The sequence below is a fragment of the Nicotiana tabacum genome, chromosome 10 (genome assembly GCF_000715075.1).
Source record: "Nicotiana tabacum cultivar K326 chromosome 10, ASM71507v2, whole genome shotgun sequence".
NCBI classification, from domain to species: Eukaryota; Viridiplantae; Streptophyta; class Magnoliopsida; order Solanales; family Solanaceae; genus Nicotiana; species Nicotiana tabacum.
Genome location: NC_134089.1, coordinates 156,738,546 through 156,757,185, shown reverse-complemented (window position 1 = coordinate 156,757,185; position 18,640 = coordinate 156,738,546). Strand labels below are relative to the sequence as shown.

Here is an 18,640-nt window from a genome sequence, read left to right as displayed (position 1 = left end):
TTTTTGTTTTTCCTTACAGACTACACCGCTTGTGAATACCTCACACTGCTCTCTAACTCTCAAATATATTCCAAACAGAAGACTTGTTACGTTGCATATTGTTGTTGCAACTTGTCAATTTGCAAGAATGCAAATTGTTACCAAAACCAACTTTGGCCATGGAATTTGACTTTCTTCCCCCCACTTCCTTTTTTCTTTTTCATTATGGGGATGGACCACACACTTTCCCTCAAAAGGGGATAGTTGATTCATTTTGCAGATGATTAAATTGATCTATTTGTAGTTTTGGCTTATCAAGAATGCCCAAAGAATGGACAACTTGGAACTGCTGTCAGCAATTAATGCTCAAAGGGGATAGTTAATCTTTATTTTCCTTGTTTGGTTGGTGAGTGAAAAACTTTTTTCGAAAAAATTTTTCTACTGTTTGGTTAGAGAGTAGAAAATATTTTTTAGAGAAATATTTTTTTATGCTACTCTTCTCACCTCCTTCCCCCAAGTCCCTCCAAATTCAAAAATTTAATTATTCTTCTAAAAATACACACAATCCAAAGGAACTAATGTGTTGCCTTACCTTTTTACACAAAAATAACATTAAAATTTGTGCTCCATAACTAAAAAAAAATACTCTTTTTTGGTTGAAAAAGAAAGTACTGTTTCTACAACATGAAAATAAAGTACTCATTTTGTTGAAACGAAAGAAAATACTTTTTTTTACATCATGAAAAGAAAATACTCAATTTGTTGAGAAGAAAGAAACTACTTTTTCTACATCATGAAAAAAAATACTCTTTTTGTTGAAATGAAAGAAAATACTTTTTACTACTCTTTTTGTTGAAATTAAAAAAAAATACTTTTTACTAAATCAACTCAATCATTTTATTGAAATAAAAGAAACTACTTTTTATACATCATGAAAAGAAAATACTTTTTTTATTGAAATGAAAGAAAATACTTTTTACTACTCTTTTTGTTGAAATAAAAGAAAATATTTTTTACTACATCATTTTTTTAAATGAAAAAAATATATTTTAACATCATGAAAAGAAAGTATTTTTTTATTAAAGAATTTTTTTTTTATATCATGAAAAGAAAATACTGATTTGCTGAAATGAAAAAAAAAAGCACTCTATTTATAACACGAAAAGAAAGTACTATCAATAATATTTCTATTTAGGGTGGGGGTAGGGGTAGGGGCGAGGGTAGGGGTAGGAGGTGGGATTGGGGTGGGTTGGGATGTGGGGGTGAGTTGGTGGGGATGTGGAATAAGGTGGGAAGGTTGAAAAATAGTTTTAGAAAATATTTTTCCTTCTCTGGTTAGGGAAAATATTTCATGAGAAAAATATTTTTCAAAACATTTAAGCCAACCAAATATGAAAAAATTGAAAAATATCTTCCGATAAATATTTTCCTTCATACGGAACACACCTACTACCAACTGATACGAGATACTCAATAATTTGATTGGTTAAATCATCTTCGCTAAATCTCAAAAGCGGTTCACATTTCCCATGTCTACATCTCTTATAAATCTTTTTGCTTTTCTATTCAATATCCTGTAGTCGTATTGAAGTTCGACAAAATTTGGATTCATGCTGGGAGAATTCTATATTGGAGTAAAACTTTCACTAACAAAAGCGATTATATAGGGTTCGTATTTGAAACATTTAATTAATGATGAAAGAGTATTTACCACTCTATTATAATCCTGGTTGGTACACTACAATGTATTATTGTTACCAATGTTAGGCAACATTTTTTGTTAGTCGCACTACAAATTAAATGTCCAATCCAATGTGTGCATGGGGTATTATTGGTTGGGAGAATATAATTTTGTCTTTTTATTTGGTCTTTAACAGTTAATCCTAGAGTTATCACGAGTTAGTATTTTTGATTTGAGTTAGACTCAGAATTAACTTAATTTATTAATGACAAGTACTTCAACTATCTTGTATTAAAAGAAGAGGAGAGGGTAGCAGGTTTAGTAGGCTTGAACCTATAATATAAGGTCCACGGTGCACCTCTTTGAATTGTCCTTCTTACTTGAAGTAAGTATGTACATGGTCTTTCTTCTTCTTCTTAACTTGAGACACTCCCATTCGAATTATAATCTTTTTTTTAAAAAAAAATAAGGGATTGAACTAATATATGGTAGACTATACTTTTAACTTTTCCAAACTCCTTTTTATATGGGATAAAATATGTTCATATTTAATGATCGCATGAGAAAGCGATACGTGGAACTGAAGGCAGAAGACAGCCAAACCCGAAGGAAATAATCTCACTTGTCACTGGAGAGAATAATACTCATAAAAACAAAATTAATGCCGACATCCGGTAGCATCCAATGAAGAATATTCTACAACATTAAGTGCATGATCCATTGCACAGAGTATGACATTCACTGCCCACCGTTACACACCCTTCAATGACCCTCATAATTGTCATTAAAGAGGAGCTTAATCCTAGTATCTTGTTCCCTATGTGCAACTATAAATAGTGAGCTCTATCATCATTGTAAAGGACACAAATTTTTTGACAAGCATACACTATATTCTATCTGTCACGACCCAAAATTCACTAGTCGTGATGGCACATAACCCAACCCGTTAGGTCAACCAATTAACAATTAACACAGTTTTAATAAAATAAAGGTGATCAACAAATGATATATCTAGATTTCATACAATATCTTGAGAACTGGTAGTACAAGTCATGAGCTACTAAGACTAGATTATTGCAAAAACTAATATGAAATAAATACAACTTCTATTTGAAATGTACATAACCAGGATTTGACTCTAAAACTACCCAGGGACAAATGGTATCCACACCTAAAAATCACGAACGTCTCTAGAGTCAACTCCCGTCATCCACCATAGCTCCACTCTGCAATCTGCATGCAAGGTGCAGAAGAATAGTATGAGTACAACCGACCCCATGTACTCAGTAAGTATCTTGACTAACTTCAGTGAAGTAGTGACAAGGATTTTTAGTTAAAAGATACTCACTGATATAACCTGCACAATAGACTAGCAATAGAACAATACTACAACCTAACAGAAAAGAGTAAAAGAAACAAATATGCGAAGCAGTAAATAATTACTAGAAGAAATCATGATTAATATTCCTCAATATTGCGACCAATCCTTTCCTTAGAGCGATAACCAACAAACCACAGTATTAAAACCATAACTTTCATAGTGTGAGAAATGTACTCAAGATATCAAGTCAAATGGCACGACAACACCCTTCGTGCATTTATCTCATCCTCACCAAATATACGTATAACATTACCAACCAGGTGAAAGAAATACCAATAACACTAATGACAAAGTGTAAAATACATAGGTAGCAATAACGAACAGGGCAATACATATGGACTACGATAACAGACTAGGTAGAAGGCATAGAAGTAATGACAGCAATTAGGGAAGAATAATATAAATTTTCACTAACTAGCATGGTAGAAGGCCTAGGTGTAGATATAACCAACATGAGGGAAAGCACGATCTTTATAAGCTTAACAAATAGAAGATATGAATAACTAACATGATAGAAAGCTTATACAAAAGTACAACAAATGAGAAACGACATGGATGTAGATGTGACAACAAGAAGGAAAGCATGACATTTGCAAGTTAAATAGATAGAAGGCATGGACAACACAACAACAATTAAGATAAAGGACAAAGATAGAATAACAATGACATGTCACCTAGGAAAAATAGGTGCAACAGTAACAACTCAAGATAAAGGCATGGATGTATATACAAGGAAACGATATCACAACATAATGCATGTCCCTCGTCCTCGCCTGCACGGAAATACCCTTCGTGCCATGAACACATGATAATATAAAAATATAATATTATAAATGCAATGGCACAACATCACCCTTCGTGCTTTTACTCTCATACTCACATGATAATGTAAATGAAATGGCACGGCATTACCCTTTGTACTTTTACTTTTATTCTCACATGATAATGTATATGAACTGGCACGACATCACCCTTCGTGCTTTACACTCTTCCTCACATGATAATGTATATGCAATGGCACGGTATCACGCTTAGTGCTTTGCACTCTTCCTCACAAAGCATATGTATATCAATGACAATCAAAGTAGGAAGCACGGATAATATCAAGGAGAGTGATTAAACGAATATTCCACATGAACATCAATCACAACTTTCAAGCCATTAACAGTTTAGTAAACCTCAAGAACCTTATTGTTCAAGTATTTCACCAAGTCTCAAAATGATCTTCAACTCAGGTATAGAATTCAATATCTCAAGAATAATGATCGTAGCGATGTATTAGTGATTAAGCATAGTGATGACCGAATTAAACACATCAATAGTTTCACAAAAATCTGTCAAATTTTAATCAAGTTATAATAAGCTAAATCTTGGTTCTAGCATTTAATTTCATATTCTTAGTAATCTAGAAGTCAGGTAATACACGAAACAAGAAGGTCACGTAATTCTACAAGGCACAATTTATCGTATAATTTACCCCCGAGCATGATTAATCCTGACACATGCATATATGCTCGGCACTTCATATATGCATCGCCCACGCATGTATCAAATAATAGAAATTTGTAGGAAACATCCCCCCCCCACTAACAAAGTTAGGCAAGACACTTACCTCAATTCGGCTCAATCAACACTCAAATTAGCTTTTCCTTTACAAATTAACCTCCGCTCGGCTCAATCTAGCCAAAGACGACTTAAATATATCAAACAATGCAAGAGAAAACAATGTCAATCAACAAAGCAATAATTTTTATATAATTTTTAAAAGTCAACAAAAGTCAACTCCAGGCCCCCCGATCAAAACCGGGGTCCAAAGGTAGGTCTTGACTGCCCATAGCTCTACGAGTCCATATACGTGTTTTGTTTCCAAATCCCAGTCCAGTTTGACTCTCAAATCTCAAATTTTTATTTTTCAAAACACAAAATCTCCAAATTTTTCCCTTAGATTCTCATGAATTTGATGTTAAATCTAATGTATAATCACGAAATATAATTGAAAGTTGATTAAAATTACTTATCTAATAGTTTGGATAAGTAATTACTTCGCAAAAGCGAAGCTTGAATAGTTCTGCCTCTATCGCAAATTAGATAAATTAGGTCGCAAATGCGAAGATAGTGCATACACAAAAGTGGCCCAAATGTTCGCAAAAGCGAACTACTACTGCCCAACTGTGAAGCCTGCCAGTTCCCAGCCTTATCGCAAAAGCGATCACAAGTTCGCAAAAGCGGTAGTCGCAAATGCGACCCTCAACTTGCAAAAGCGAGACCAGAACACCACCAAATCTGAACGTTCTTCCAAACACTCTGAAACATGTACGAAACTCATTCGAGCCCTCGGGGCTTTAAATCAAACATCCATACTATTCCAAAAACATAACACAAACTCGCTCGCGCGATCGAAATTCCAAAATAACCTCTTGAATCACGAATCAGACGCCAAAATGCATGAAAATCACAATAAATGTCAAGAACTTCTGGAATCGCAACCAAGAGGCCGAACCATATCAAATCAACTCGAAATGACACCGAATTTTGGAGGAAAGTTCCATATGACGAAACAGACCTATTCAAGTCCCGAAACCAAAATCCGAACCAGATAGCCTTAAAGTTAAACCATGGTCAAACTTAGGAAAATTCTAAATCTTTAGATTGCCAACTTCCGCCAAATGATGCCGAAACCTTTTAGAAACATCCAAATACAAATCTGGACATATTCCCAAGCCCAAAATTACCATCCGGACCTACTGAAACCATCGAAACTCCAATCCGAGGTCAAACACTCAAAAGTCAAACCTTCGTCAATTCTTTCAACTTTGAGCTTCTCAAATGGGAGTCACTCCTTATAACCATTTCCGAACCACTCAAAAACCCAAGTCGATGATGCACGCAAGTCATAATACACTATGCGAAATTACTCATGGCTTCAAACTACCGAACCAAACGTAATTTTTCAAAACGACCAGTCAGGTCGTTACACTATCAAAAGCTCACATTTTACTTTCTTGCTTATTTGCATTGTTCTTATTGCTCTTGGTTGCTCTACACCCAGAACTAAGATATATGCTGTCTATTTTAATTTTAAGGCTAAGTCTTATATTTTTGTTTAATTCATTCATTATTTTTGGACCAAATTAATTCACTTGTCTATACACTACATATAAATTCAACTGTACCATTTTATACGTAAATAGTTTGGTGCCCATTGCGGGGAATAGACAGTCGTGTAATTGAATTAATCCCTGCATCTGTTACTAACTAGTTTGATTCTTTGTTCTTAGCAAAAACCATTAAAAATGACAGATAATGGTGTTAACAACACACGTAACGTTAAGGCCCAAGGAAATCAGCCTTAGCACGAGGATTTAATTAATGACACCTGTTTTAGCCTCTTTCAAGGTTTTTCTCCTCATGCTGTACGTAGCATATATTTTTCAACAATGAGAGAAGCCGCTCGGCGCTGAAGTTCACCTTTAAGCTGGCTGACCTCAGCAGAGAGGTTGTCTCGCACGAATCTCATGGGTCGGAGACTAGCTTCAAAATCACGGATAGTGGAGCCATAAATATTATTATGCTCTAAGGTTTTCTTATATTTATCCTCCAACTGGGCATACTTTTCCTTGGCAACAGCAAGTCTTTCAGCCTTGGAGTTTAAGGCTGCCTCCAAATTAAGCAATATTTCAGCAGAGTCAGCCTCACGATCAGATGCAGCAAGGATGACATTGTGGACTTCAACCCATTTGGCCTTAGTTTCTTCATATTATGCCCTTAACGAGATAACTTTTTGGCTAATAGTCATTGCTTCTAGCTCGCTTTGCTGCAATCAAGTATCCAATTCAACATCCTGAGTAGCTCGAGCTTCTAGTTCTGAGAGGCAAGCAACAATTTGGCCCCTCTCGGCCAAAAGTTAATCCCGCTGGGAGGTAAGTTCCTCCTTATCACGAATCAACCTTTGAAGGCCCTTGGAGCCGGAAGTTGGCCTGCAAAACGAGAATGCAAATTCAAAAATTTGCCATAACACAAATAGAAGAAACAATAGAAGAAAACAAAGACTATATCGTCGCTACGTTGTGCATGACATTGTTCAATAAGCATTCTCTCGAGAGAGTTTGTATCCTTTACCAATCTTTCTCTAAAGCCAGGGGCTTCAGATAGTTAGCTTTTTCCACCGGTCGGGACAACAGATTGCATCTGGTAGAAACTGAGAGGGTGGCGCCCTCCTCCTTTGGGAATCTTCTGAGGGGGCAACATAATTTTATCCCAGGTTCCGATGAACTAGGGACTGGGGAAGAGGGATATCCTCCTCTCAAGCAGCCGCGACCGGCGGAAATGATATAGCAGCTGCTGGTGGCGAAGGATGAGTTGGAGAAGAGGTAGATGAAGCAGATGGATTTGTAGGGCGAGAAGCAGCTGCGACAGGTGCAGTGCTGGTTGATGGTTGCTCGTCAACTGAAGATAGAAGAGGCCTGGTACTTAGCCCTATAGTACGGGGCGCGACAGTTGGGACTCGGAAGCGTGAGTTGGCATCTTCTACCACATCAAACTCCCCCTAGAGTGTCGAGTTTAGTCTCCGGTTGGCATAGCTTACTCAATAGATTGAACATTCCGTTGGGTTGATGAAGGTCATCATCTTCTATGTAGAGAAGCTTCATCATCATTGGCTTCTCCATCATCATCAATCACCATGGTTTTTGGGACCGGCTCGGGCACGGTGTTCATCACCACGACATCAGAAGATGACTCGGGTGCTGTGCTCTTTGCCTTTTTATTTGCTTCCCCGGCCGCGAATGCACGTCTCTTTTTTATTTGCTTGTTCTCCGGCTGGGGACTCCGAAAAGAAGCACTTGCACCAGAAGCAGGTCTGGAGACACTTGTTTGCATAAAGGCTTTCTATAGCAACCTCGTCGCATCAGTAGGATCAACCAAAACGTTCTCCCCAGGGACAACAACTGAGCCCTGGGGTAGACCTAAATCCAACAAAGGAAAAAAGGGGCAAACAACTTCCCTACATGAAAGGAAAAAACAATATGAGTTTCACTTACCATGAATTTTGGCGTTCCATCCGTATTTGAGGGCTAATTCCTTCCACGTACGGGTTTCTAGCATAGTAACGTCCAAAATCTTTTGGACCTACTGGTGCAAACCTTCAACCCGCGATGGAACCCACCGAGTTGCTGAAACAAGTAAAATAAAAGAAACCAGTGACATCATGGGATGATCTTTAACTAGAAGAAGGGATAAAAGATGAACTTACGAGCACGGTTCCACAACTCCGAAAAGGATGAAGCTGTGGCCGAAATGATGTCCTTGGTGGCAACTGCAACGAACCATTCTATCCATCCACGGTCGTTGTCATCATCCATGCTGGCCAGTAGGGCACGATAGCCACCTTTGCTGAAATTTATCATTCCCCCGCAAAAGATTTTGGGGGAATAAATATTCATTAACCGAGCTAGGGTTAGCTCCTCTCCGATCTCCTGGCACAAACGCTAAAGACAAGCCATTGTCCTCTACACAGAAGGACTAACTTGTGCCAGACACACTAGGCAGTTGTTGAAGATCAATTTTGGCGCTACCTTTTCTCAATTAATTTTCTATGCTTTTTTAGTCAATAATAATTTAATAAAATACACTTGACCTATTTTTAAATAATTATTCAAAATATTTACAACATTTAGCTTAATAAACTATGTTTGATCGATTTTGGGTCTTGTTTATTGTTAAATTAATAAAATTTGACTTTTGGTATATTAGCATAATTGTAATCACCATTATATTTTTTACATAATTAGTCACGTTGTTATTTACATAACTTTGACATATTTATATATTTTTAGACTTTTAATATACATGCATATGTATATATTATTAATTTTATAGTTATAAAATTATATAAATATGTTTTATAAATTATTAAGATTAGGGAGCCCTAATTAAATTAATATAAATTGAGAAGGGTTTAAATTCAAATTGGGTCATATTTTTTAAAGTTCAAATTCTATTCAATGGCCCAATTGTTAATACATTTTTGAACAAAATTAGGGATTCCTTGTAGCCTCTCATTTCAGTTACATCACTCTTCCATTTTTGATATAGCTTCTGCATCCATTGGCCAGAATGACTTCACCATTTTCATGACTTTCTTTCTGCTGCAACTCGGTCAAAAAGAGTCTCCAGCAACTCGGCCAAAAACCCGAACACTTTGCATTCCATGGGTAAGATTCGCCTATTCTGGAACCCCTTTTCTTTAAATTTTGTCATCATTTTCAGCTTTACATACCCATGACCCTTCTCTTCTCTGTATCTTTTAAATTTCAAAGCTTTTCAATCCTAAGGTCAGAATTTTTACATCATTTTCGTGCAAGGGACACTCTTCAAGAAAGAGATCTTTGTTTCATTAAAAGAAGTCAGAGAGACAGAGATTTCAAATGATGATTTCCACACATGGGGGAAACGTCTCCTTTCTTCCCATTTTATGATAGTTTCTCGTTTCTGTCATTACCATCGGCGAACTTTTCAAGCATTGCCTATTTAAAATTCAAATCACAATTTGTCTTCCATATTAAAGATTTGAACGCATGACTATAATATCTGAATCCGAAAATGACCTTACTGCTTTTCTCTTGTTTCTCTCACAACGACTATATTTTTTAAGCATGATTCAATCTCCAAATTTCCTCTATAAATTGAGGGGAAATTCACAAGAATGGGCAGAAAAAAGGGAGCCGCCTCCCTAATCCCCTCTCTCACTCTCTTCCTCATTTCTTCCTCAAAACCAGTAGCAACCCCATAACCCCAGCTCCTCGTTGTTTTCCCATCTTCTTCTAACTCCTCTTAAGCTCCCCTCTTCCTCAAACAGAAAAATAAAACAATGAAACCACCGACGACCTCGACCAACATTAGATCCGACTGGACCTTTGTTGTCTAACAACGTCTTTGTGTTCCTTGTTCGTATTTGATATGATCCGATGCTCATCGCTATCGTAGCAGCGTCTTTGGTCATTGGACTTGAAAGTCTAACCACCGGATAAACATCATCGGAATTTTAGTATGTCCCTAACTTGCCGGAAAATTCGTGTGCGTACAACAACTTTTGCCTCTTCCAAATCTGTTAATATGGCTGCTCATATTGAAGTTCACTGTAAAGTTTGATAGCTAATGCCCGGTACTCTTGCCGGAAGCACTTAAAAAAGATAACACTTGGAAAAAATACAACAAAAACGCAGCTGAAAACAGCCGCAAATCAGCTGCCGATCCAGCTGAAAAACAGCCCCTCAAATTCAGCTAAAACAGCCCAAAAATGAGCTCAAATCCCTCACCAAACTCCAGCAAAAAACTAGTCCAAAAGAAGCAACAATGCAGCAATAAATCACCAAAAACGCTGCCAGTTTTCGCCCCCAAAATAGCCCCGAAAACAGTCCATCAACATCCCCTTAAATCACCATGAAAACAACCAAACATCAACCTTCAACCCCATAAAAGCTGGTCACTTTCAGCTTCAAAACACCCCCAAACCCATGCCAAAATGATCCCAAGTCCAGCTGAAAATAGCCACCAAAACTACTATACTAAACGCATCATAAACCAGCCTAAGAAACCAACTGAAAATCAGTTGCGAAGCTACTTAAAAAGAATCAGCCAAAACACCACCAAAACAGCCCCAAAACTAGCCGAAAACAGCTTCAAACCCAGCAAAATCCGCCACGAGACAGCCACGAAAACCACCTGAAAACGATCCTGAAGCTCCACCGCCGACTTCGTCAATCCCCACTGATTTGTTGCCATCTTCCTTGACGTTGAGAGTATTATGTTTGGCCACTCTTAAACCAGGTCATATCTCTCCTTTTTCCTCTCCTTTAATGATGAGTCTTTTGATTTTGCTTCAGTTTATTATACATGTTTGATGGGTATCTCATTTTTCTTAAGGCCAACTATGTCTCAAAGGGAATCTACTCCATTAGAGTTAAATTAGAAGATAAATTGATGCGTTGTCTTTAATTGGTATATGGAATTATTTTGTTCATTCTTCTGCAACTTAATCATGTTAGGATATTTCACTTAAAAGATATAGAGTCTACATCTTAATTGTACGTAACTCTTCAAAGGAAAGAAAATGGCTACGTATAATCCTAGAATTCTCAACTCTTGGCTTCACTTAGTTGGTGGGTTACAGAATGAGATTTTGGTTGGATAATTATATCCTGCAAGGTTTATATCTCATAGGCAGTATCAAAAGAATGAAAAAAATCAAAAGCTTTATTACTTCATTGTTGGTCTAATATATAGGTTCAAATGCGCGGTGGTACCCTTGGGCCTTGGCTCTAATGTAAAAATATTTACAAATATCTGCAACTGTATAAGCAATAAACTTAACTGTATGCGTGAATTAATTATTTTATAAGTAATAATGTGTTTTTGCATTATCCACTCCTCATCTATCCAATAACTTGTAACAGTTAGATAATCACAGTCATTACCTCTTCTACTAATATCAGTAGTAATAGCAATGTGACAATCTATATGAGTAAATAAATAGCGCAAATATTGTTCATATTCATGTTTATATTTATAAATATCGCTCTTTACGGTTGCACGACCAACTTTTAATTTAGGTCAACAATGTGACCAAAGTTAGTCTCTATTCAGGTCAACAATGGTCAAAATTAAAAATCACTTTTGTATTTACTATCTAAATAATATAAATGTAAGCTGGTAATACTTTTGTAATACAAGAGATGAATAGTACTACGAAGCGGGCGTGTGTGTCTATATATATATATATACTTACACTATACTATGCACTAAGTATCAGTGCATTAGCTAATGCACTGATACTTAGTGCATAGTATAGTGTAAGTATATATATATATATATATATATATATATATATATATATATATATATATATATATATAAAAGCTATATTCGATATAATATTAGCTAATGCACTAATACTTAGTGCATAGTATAGTGTAAGTATATATATATATTATATATATAAGCTATATTCGATATAATATTAGCTAATGCACTCATACTTAGTGCATAGTATAGTGTAAGTATATATATTATATATATAAGCTATATTTATATATGCTATATCGATATAATATTAGCTAATGCACCTAAAATCATGCTTTAAACTATGCATTATACATTTATAAGATAAGAAAAAAGAATTAAAGTGAGGAGTTTATTAATGTATTAATTATGAACTTAAGGTTATATTGGACTTTTAGGATATGAATTGGACTTTTAGTTAACTAAAAAAAGATTAGGATATGAATTAACTAATTTAATTTGTTCTTGCTTTATTTATATAGATGGAACATTGTACTTGGATGTACAATAGGAATTATCCTAATCGGCGGGGATTGCGGGAGGATTTTGTAGAAGGGGTTGATGACTTTATTAGACATGCAATGTCACTTTTGCCACACATAAATGAAGGAGTAATTAGGTGCCTTTGTGTTAGGTGCGACTGTATGAAGTTTGGAAAATCGGAGGAAGTTAAGGTTCATCTTTATAGTAAGGGGTTTATAGCGAATTACTTTGTGTGGACTAATTATGGAGAGATCGATGGTAACCATGAGATATTTCATAACATGGTTGTTGGTGAAAGTAGTAGGTCGGTGGAGAATACAAATCGTGATTCTAGAATTCATGATATGGTTGCGGATGCTTTTGGAATGCACTTAGGGGGTGAGCCCAATAAAAATGTTGGACAAACTCCTAATGATAAAGCAAAATATTTTTATGAACAGTTAGAGAAAGCTAGTCGTCCACTACGTAAAGGAAGTCCGCACTCTGAGTTGTCTGTTGCAGTTAAATTACTAAGTATCAAATCTGATTGGAATATTTCTCAAGGAGCCATGGACTCTGTCATTGACCTTATGCGTGAACTAGTTGACTCCGATATCGAATTACCTAGTGATTTCTATAAGGCAAAAAGATTAGTTTCTAAGTTAGGACTTTCGTCAATGAGAATTGATTGTTGTGAAGATGGTTGCATGTTATATTATAAAGATGATGCAAATTTAAGCAGTTGTAAATTTTGCGAAAAGCCTTGTTTCAAGAGGCTTTCCAGCGGGAAGATGGTCGCTATCAAGGCGATGCATTATTTACCTCTTATACCTAGGCTAAAGAGGTTATATGCGTCGATGAGTTCTACTCCTCATATGAGATGACACTTTGAAAATAGAAGACCACCTGGTGTTATGTCTCATCCTTCAGATGAAGAAGCTTGAAAGCACTTTGATAGGACATATCTAGATTTTGCTAGTGAACCAAGGAACATTCGGTTAGGTTTGTGTGCATCTTCACGCCTTTTTCTGTATCTGCGACACCGTATTCATGTTGGCTTGTCTTTCTTACACCTTATAATCTACCACCCGAGTTGTGCATGACTAGTCCATATATATTCTTAAATTGTATTATTCCCGGCCCACGTAATTCGAAAAGTTTGATAGATGTATATTTTCAACCTTTGATTAATGAGCTAAAACAATTGTGGTACGATTGTGTTGAAACATATTACATATCAACCAAGCAGAATTTCAATTTGCGTGCCAATTTAATGTGGACAATTAACGATTTTCCTGCGTATGGAATGTTGTCTGGGTGGATGACTGCTGGGAAGCTAGCTTGTCCTTACTGCATGGAAAATAGTAAAGCGTTCACTTTGAAACATGGCCGAAAGCAATCATGGTTTGATTGTCATCGTCAATTCTTGCCTGAGGGTCATGAGTTTAGAAGGATAAAAAATGCATTCAAAAAGAATAAAATAGAATACGATTATCCACCTCCGATACTTTCAGGTGAGGAAATTTGGGAGAGGGTCCAGAACTTCAGTAAAGTTACTGAAGCTCCACCTTATAGATTCCCCGGATACGGTGTTATTCATAATTGGACCAAACAGAGTATATTTTGGGAGTTGCCTTATTAGAAGGATAATCTTCTCTGTCACAACCTTGATGTCATGCATATTGAGAAAAATTATTTTGACAATTTGTTCAACACAGTGATGGATGTTAAAGGTAAGACAAAGGATAACCCGAAGGCTAGAATGGACTTACAAGAATATTGCAGGCGGCCTGAATTACACTTGCAGACAACAAACAATGGTAAGATATTCAAGCCCAAAGCAAGTTACACATTCACTTTGGAGGAAAGACGGCAGATTTGTGATTGGGTAACGAAATTGAAGATGCCTTAGGGTTATGCGTCGAATTTTGGGGAAAAAGTTAATATGGAGGTAGGGAAGTTGAGCCATTTGAAAAGTCATGACTGTCATGTTTTCATGGAGACTTTAGTGCCTATTGCATTTTGTGGTTTACCTGAAAGAATCTGGAAACCCATCACAGAGATTAGTTTGTTTTTCAAAGACTTGTGTTCTTCCACATTAAGGGAAGAAAACCTACACCGGATGGATAAGAGTTCACCTTCCAATCCACCTTGTACACGAGGCATGACTTGGAGGGCCTGTTCAATGCAGATGGATGTATCCCTTTGAGAGGTAATATTATATATTTGATATAATTTTCTGTTTAATTGAATGTTCTTGGCTAACTTGAAATTATGTAGGACAATTGGCAAATGCAAACAATTTGTTAAGCAGAGGAATATGATTAAAGGATCTATATGAGAAGCTTATCTTGCAAAGGAAACTGCTCATTTTTGTTCTTATTATTTTGAGAGTAATGTGCCATGTGCTAGGAATAGGCCCAACAGGCACACGATCGACCTTGGGAATGATCCATTATATCCGCCTATGTCCATATTCAATCAACCAGGCAGATGTTCTAAGGATGTTAGAAAGAGAAGTTTGAGTGATATAGAGTTCAAATCAGCTACACTTCATGTGTTGCTAAATTGTCCCGAAGTTGTACCATTTCTCAAGTAAGTTTGATTTAGTGGTTATCAAAATATAAAAATTATTGTGATTACATCTCAATGCAACTACTAAAAATATTTGATGTGTCACAGTCACTTTGTGAGTCAATTTGGCCATGATGCTGTATATACGAGATTTGATACGTGGTTCAAACAATTTGTAAGTTTCTCCTTAAAATATTTTAACACTATGTAGGTAAACAATATTTGGAAGTTACGCTAACTTATGATTTTTTTTAACAATATGTAGGTAAATGATCCAAATAATGGTGTAAATCAATTTTTGAAAGATATATCTTGAGGACTTGGGGTTGAGGTCACAACAATGTCTAAGTACGTTGTGAATGGTTATAAGTTTCATACAGAGGATTGCTCTAAAAATAAAAATAGCAACAACAGTGGGTGTGGGTTCAAGGTGGTGATGACAACAAAGATGGAGATATTGATTATTATGGTGTGCTCAAAGAAATAATAGAACTAGAATTTACAGGTTGGACATATAAGAAATTAATACTCTTTAGATGCAGGTGGTTTGACCTACATCCAACAAGAGGTACAAGAGTACATAATCAATACAACATAATTGAGGTTAATCATACGAGGGAGTATAATCGCTATGATCCTTTCATAATTACACATAATGTTAGGCAAGTGTATTATGCTCCTTATCCATTGCGGCGGAATAAGTCTGATTGGTGGGTTGTAATAAAAACTAAGCCTGTGGGTAGGGTGGAAGTCGAGAATGTGTTAGTTGTTGCATATCAAAACGATATCTCCAGTGTTGACCAAATAGTGGACGAAGTTTTAGAAAATGATTTGGAACATCCTGAACACATATTGGAAGAAGTTGATATAAATGAAGTAAGAATTATAGAAAACGAAGAAGAAGAAGAATCAACTGATGAAGCTCAAACTAGTGAGGAAGAAGAATTCTCGGACGAGGAACTATACGTCGATGAGCTTTAAAAAGTTGGTTTCTTTAATAACTCTCGTTTATAGCTAGTTTCTTTATATGTTTCAATCTAAATATGTATTATATTATGCAGATGACAGGCAAGGGTCAAGAAAAGGCTAAGAAACCAAAGAGGAGGGTAGAAGATAATCCTCCATCTTTTCCTGCCTCTTCAGAGATGCCTATGCCTATGCCTCCACCCCAGGGATATTCTGAGCTCCCACAACATCACCAGCCCTACACCTTCGTGCAGACACCAGGTCTTTCGTCACAGGGCCATAGGATTGTACGTCCGACATACAGTCCAGCTATCGCACGACCACGTGGATCGCAACCATCTGCATTGCATGGATCGCGTCGATCCATGTCACATCCACATGGATCACAGGCATCAGTGTCACAGCCACTCAAGTCATAGCTATCAGTGTCATGTCCACTTGCGGGCCATACAGCTATGTCGCAGTCATAGGGCTCGCAGTCATCTTCATCTTAAACTTCACCTATTTCAGGCCTTCGCCTGCGAGATACTAGCTCTGACCCCCCTACACCTTCCACACATGCCTCTGATATACATGCTTCGGACGGTGATGCTGATGATGACAAGGAGGTGCATTATGATCAGTATGGCAGGATCATCATAGTCCCTGAGGGTGATGAGTAAGAGTTATTTGTTATTTTTACGTTTATTGTTTTGTACAGTTTTACTAAGATATTAATGTATTCTTTTATTAAATTGCAGGTTCATTCCTAATAATATTATTACAAGGATTATCACCAAAGCCACCAGAAAGCTTTATGATGGCCCTTATGCGTCTTGGAGTGATTTTTCATTTGTGCTGAAGGAGCAAATTTTCAACGACTTTAAGGTATAAATGTTCTTTTAAGCAGTACAATTATTTATATTTATGATATTATATATATATTAGCTAATGCACTAATATACTATATACTATATTATAAGCAGTTAATGCACTTAACTTTTGAATAATTATTAGCTAACAAAAGCTAAGTATAATATATCGAATATAGAATTTATGATATTTCCATATAATACTTAACTTTTGAAATACAGAGCAAGTGTGTATGGGAACATCGTTATAGCGCAGATGTGGCTGCAAATTTTCATCTCAAAGCTCGCAAGCGGTTGTCGCATTGTTTCTCTAAAGCTAGAAAGTTGAACCAGAAGCCTGGCTGGTTGCTTCAGAATTTATGGGAGGATTTATAAAGGCAATGACTTACCACAGAGTTCTTAGAGAAGAGCGAAAAAGGAAAGAAAGCTCGTGCATCTGAGAAGGGAGGATCCTTGCACACCGGAGGTGCGATCAGCCTAGGGACAATAAAGAGAAGAATGGTTCGTAATTGCTTAATTCATTTTAATTTTCAAAGTATATCTATTCTGTTTATTAGCTAAAATTTATGAGTTTTCAGGAGAAGAAGTTGGGGCGTCTGATGAACCAAGATGAGCTATTCAAGGAGACTCATATTGTAAAGAAGAAGAAAGAGACGGATCAAGAAAGGTGGGTCGAGGGCCGAGCCTCGACTGTACATGTAAGTTTTCACTTTTCATTAAGTATTTTGATTTACTTTTATATGAATTTTGAAATACTAATTCAATGTAATTTTTCTTATAGAGTCGCTTCACAGCTGAAGTGGAGAAATTCATACGCAGTCAGCCACCTAGTGAGTCGGACAACCCAATCCATCCTTCGGATGAGGATGCTGAAAGAATCTGGATGCAGGCTGCTGGGGGTCCAAAATGAGGGAAGGTATACGGGATTCCTACTAAGAAATTTCATCGCTATAAGTATGGAATGCAAGGTATAGGGACTTCCTCGCAAGCCGAACAACTTAATGGGGAGAACCTCTCCTCTATGCGGGAGAATGTGACAAAGCTCACATCCGAGCTAGAAGCCGCCAAGGAGAGAGAAAAGATTAGAGATGCTCAGTACATTGGCATGCAAGAGCATATCAAATCTCTCCTAGCTTCTGGCAGTTTTCCGATTCCCCGGTCGTGATTCATCGCCAGAGGCTCGCCTTCCCCGTGCTCATTCCTCTCGTCCTCCCCGTGATTCCCATCCTAGACAAGTACACCCTTTTGGATACCATCTTGGTGAAAGTTCAGCAGACAGTGATGATAATGATGTACAAAACAATCCTTGACTTTTATACACTTTCAACTAGACAAATACAATCGGTTTTCGAATGGACTTGTAATAACAATTAACTTAGTTTGGTTAGCTTAATATGTTACTTCTATTGAACTTTATAGTTTGTTAGTTTTAATGTTGTTGTTGTTGGCATAAAATGCCTATTTAGGATTTTTGGTAAGCTGACAGGTGGTGTAGCTACCAATACAAGCATTTTTTGCCAAAAATATACCAAGAAAAGCGACCAACTTTGGTCGCTTTTCCCTGGAAAAAAAACAAATTTCTGGTAAATGGCGACCAACCTTGGTCCCAATTGAACCCAGATTTCTCAAAAAGCAACCAAAGTTGGTCGCTAATCCATTTAAAAAAATAATTTCTGGAAATATAGCGATCAACGTTGGTCGCCTACAATTAAAAAATAATTAATTCTTGCATTTTACGACCAATTTTGGTCGCTTATTTTTAAAAAAAAATTAAAAAATTAATACTAAAGCGACCAACTTTGGTCTTTAATATCCAGATTTTATAAAATAATATTTTCTTTTTAGACCAAAGTTGGTCGCTTTTTTTTTAATTAATAATAAATAAAAAAACGTAATTTACCTGTGGAG

The 18,640-nt window shown here is 36.5% G+C and overlaps 1 protein-coding gene across 8 annotated transcripts; it reads left to right on the top strand.

The window, feature by feature from the left end:
• Nucleotides 1–12,155: 12,155 nt before the first annotated feature.
• On the top strand, nt 12,156–18,148 carry LOC107801630 (uncharacterized). Of its 8 annotated transcripts, none has more exons than XR_001651671.2 (9): nt 12,164–14,553; nt 14,622–14,936; nt 15,024–15,090; nt 15,181–15,899; nt 15,977–16,539; nt 16,622–16,748; nt 16,984–17,233; nt 17,311–17,430; nt 17,514–18,148. XR_001651671.2 is itself a non-coding variant. In XM_075223438.1 (8 exons), exons 2-4 carry the CDS (start codon nt 14,809–14,811, stop codon nt 16,298–16,300), a joined length of 519 nt encoding a protein of 172 aa, XP_075079539.1. In that variant the 5' UTR covers nt 12,156–14,553; nt 14,622–14,808; the 3' UTR covers nt 16,301–16,539; nt 16,622–16,748; nt 16,989–17,233; nt 17,311–17,430; nt 17,514–18,148. The 8 variants fall into 8 exon arrangements, 3 of the variants coding, with proteins under 3 accessions (XP_075079539.1, XP_075079538.1, XP_075079540.1); XR_001651670.2 differs by having other exon boundaries at nt 12,165–14,553; nt 16,989–17,233; XM_075223438.1 differs by lacking the exon at nt 15,181–15,899 and having other exon boundaries at nt 12,156–14,553; nt 16,989–17,233.
• Nucleotides 18,149–18,640: the final 492 nt, after the last annotated feature.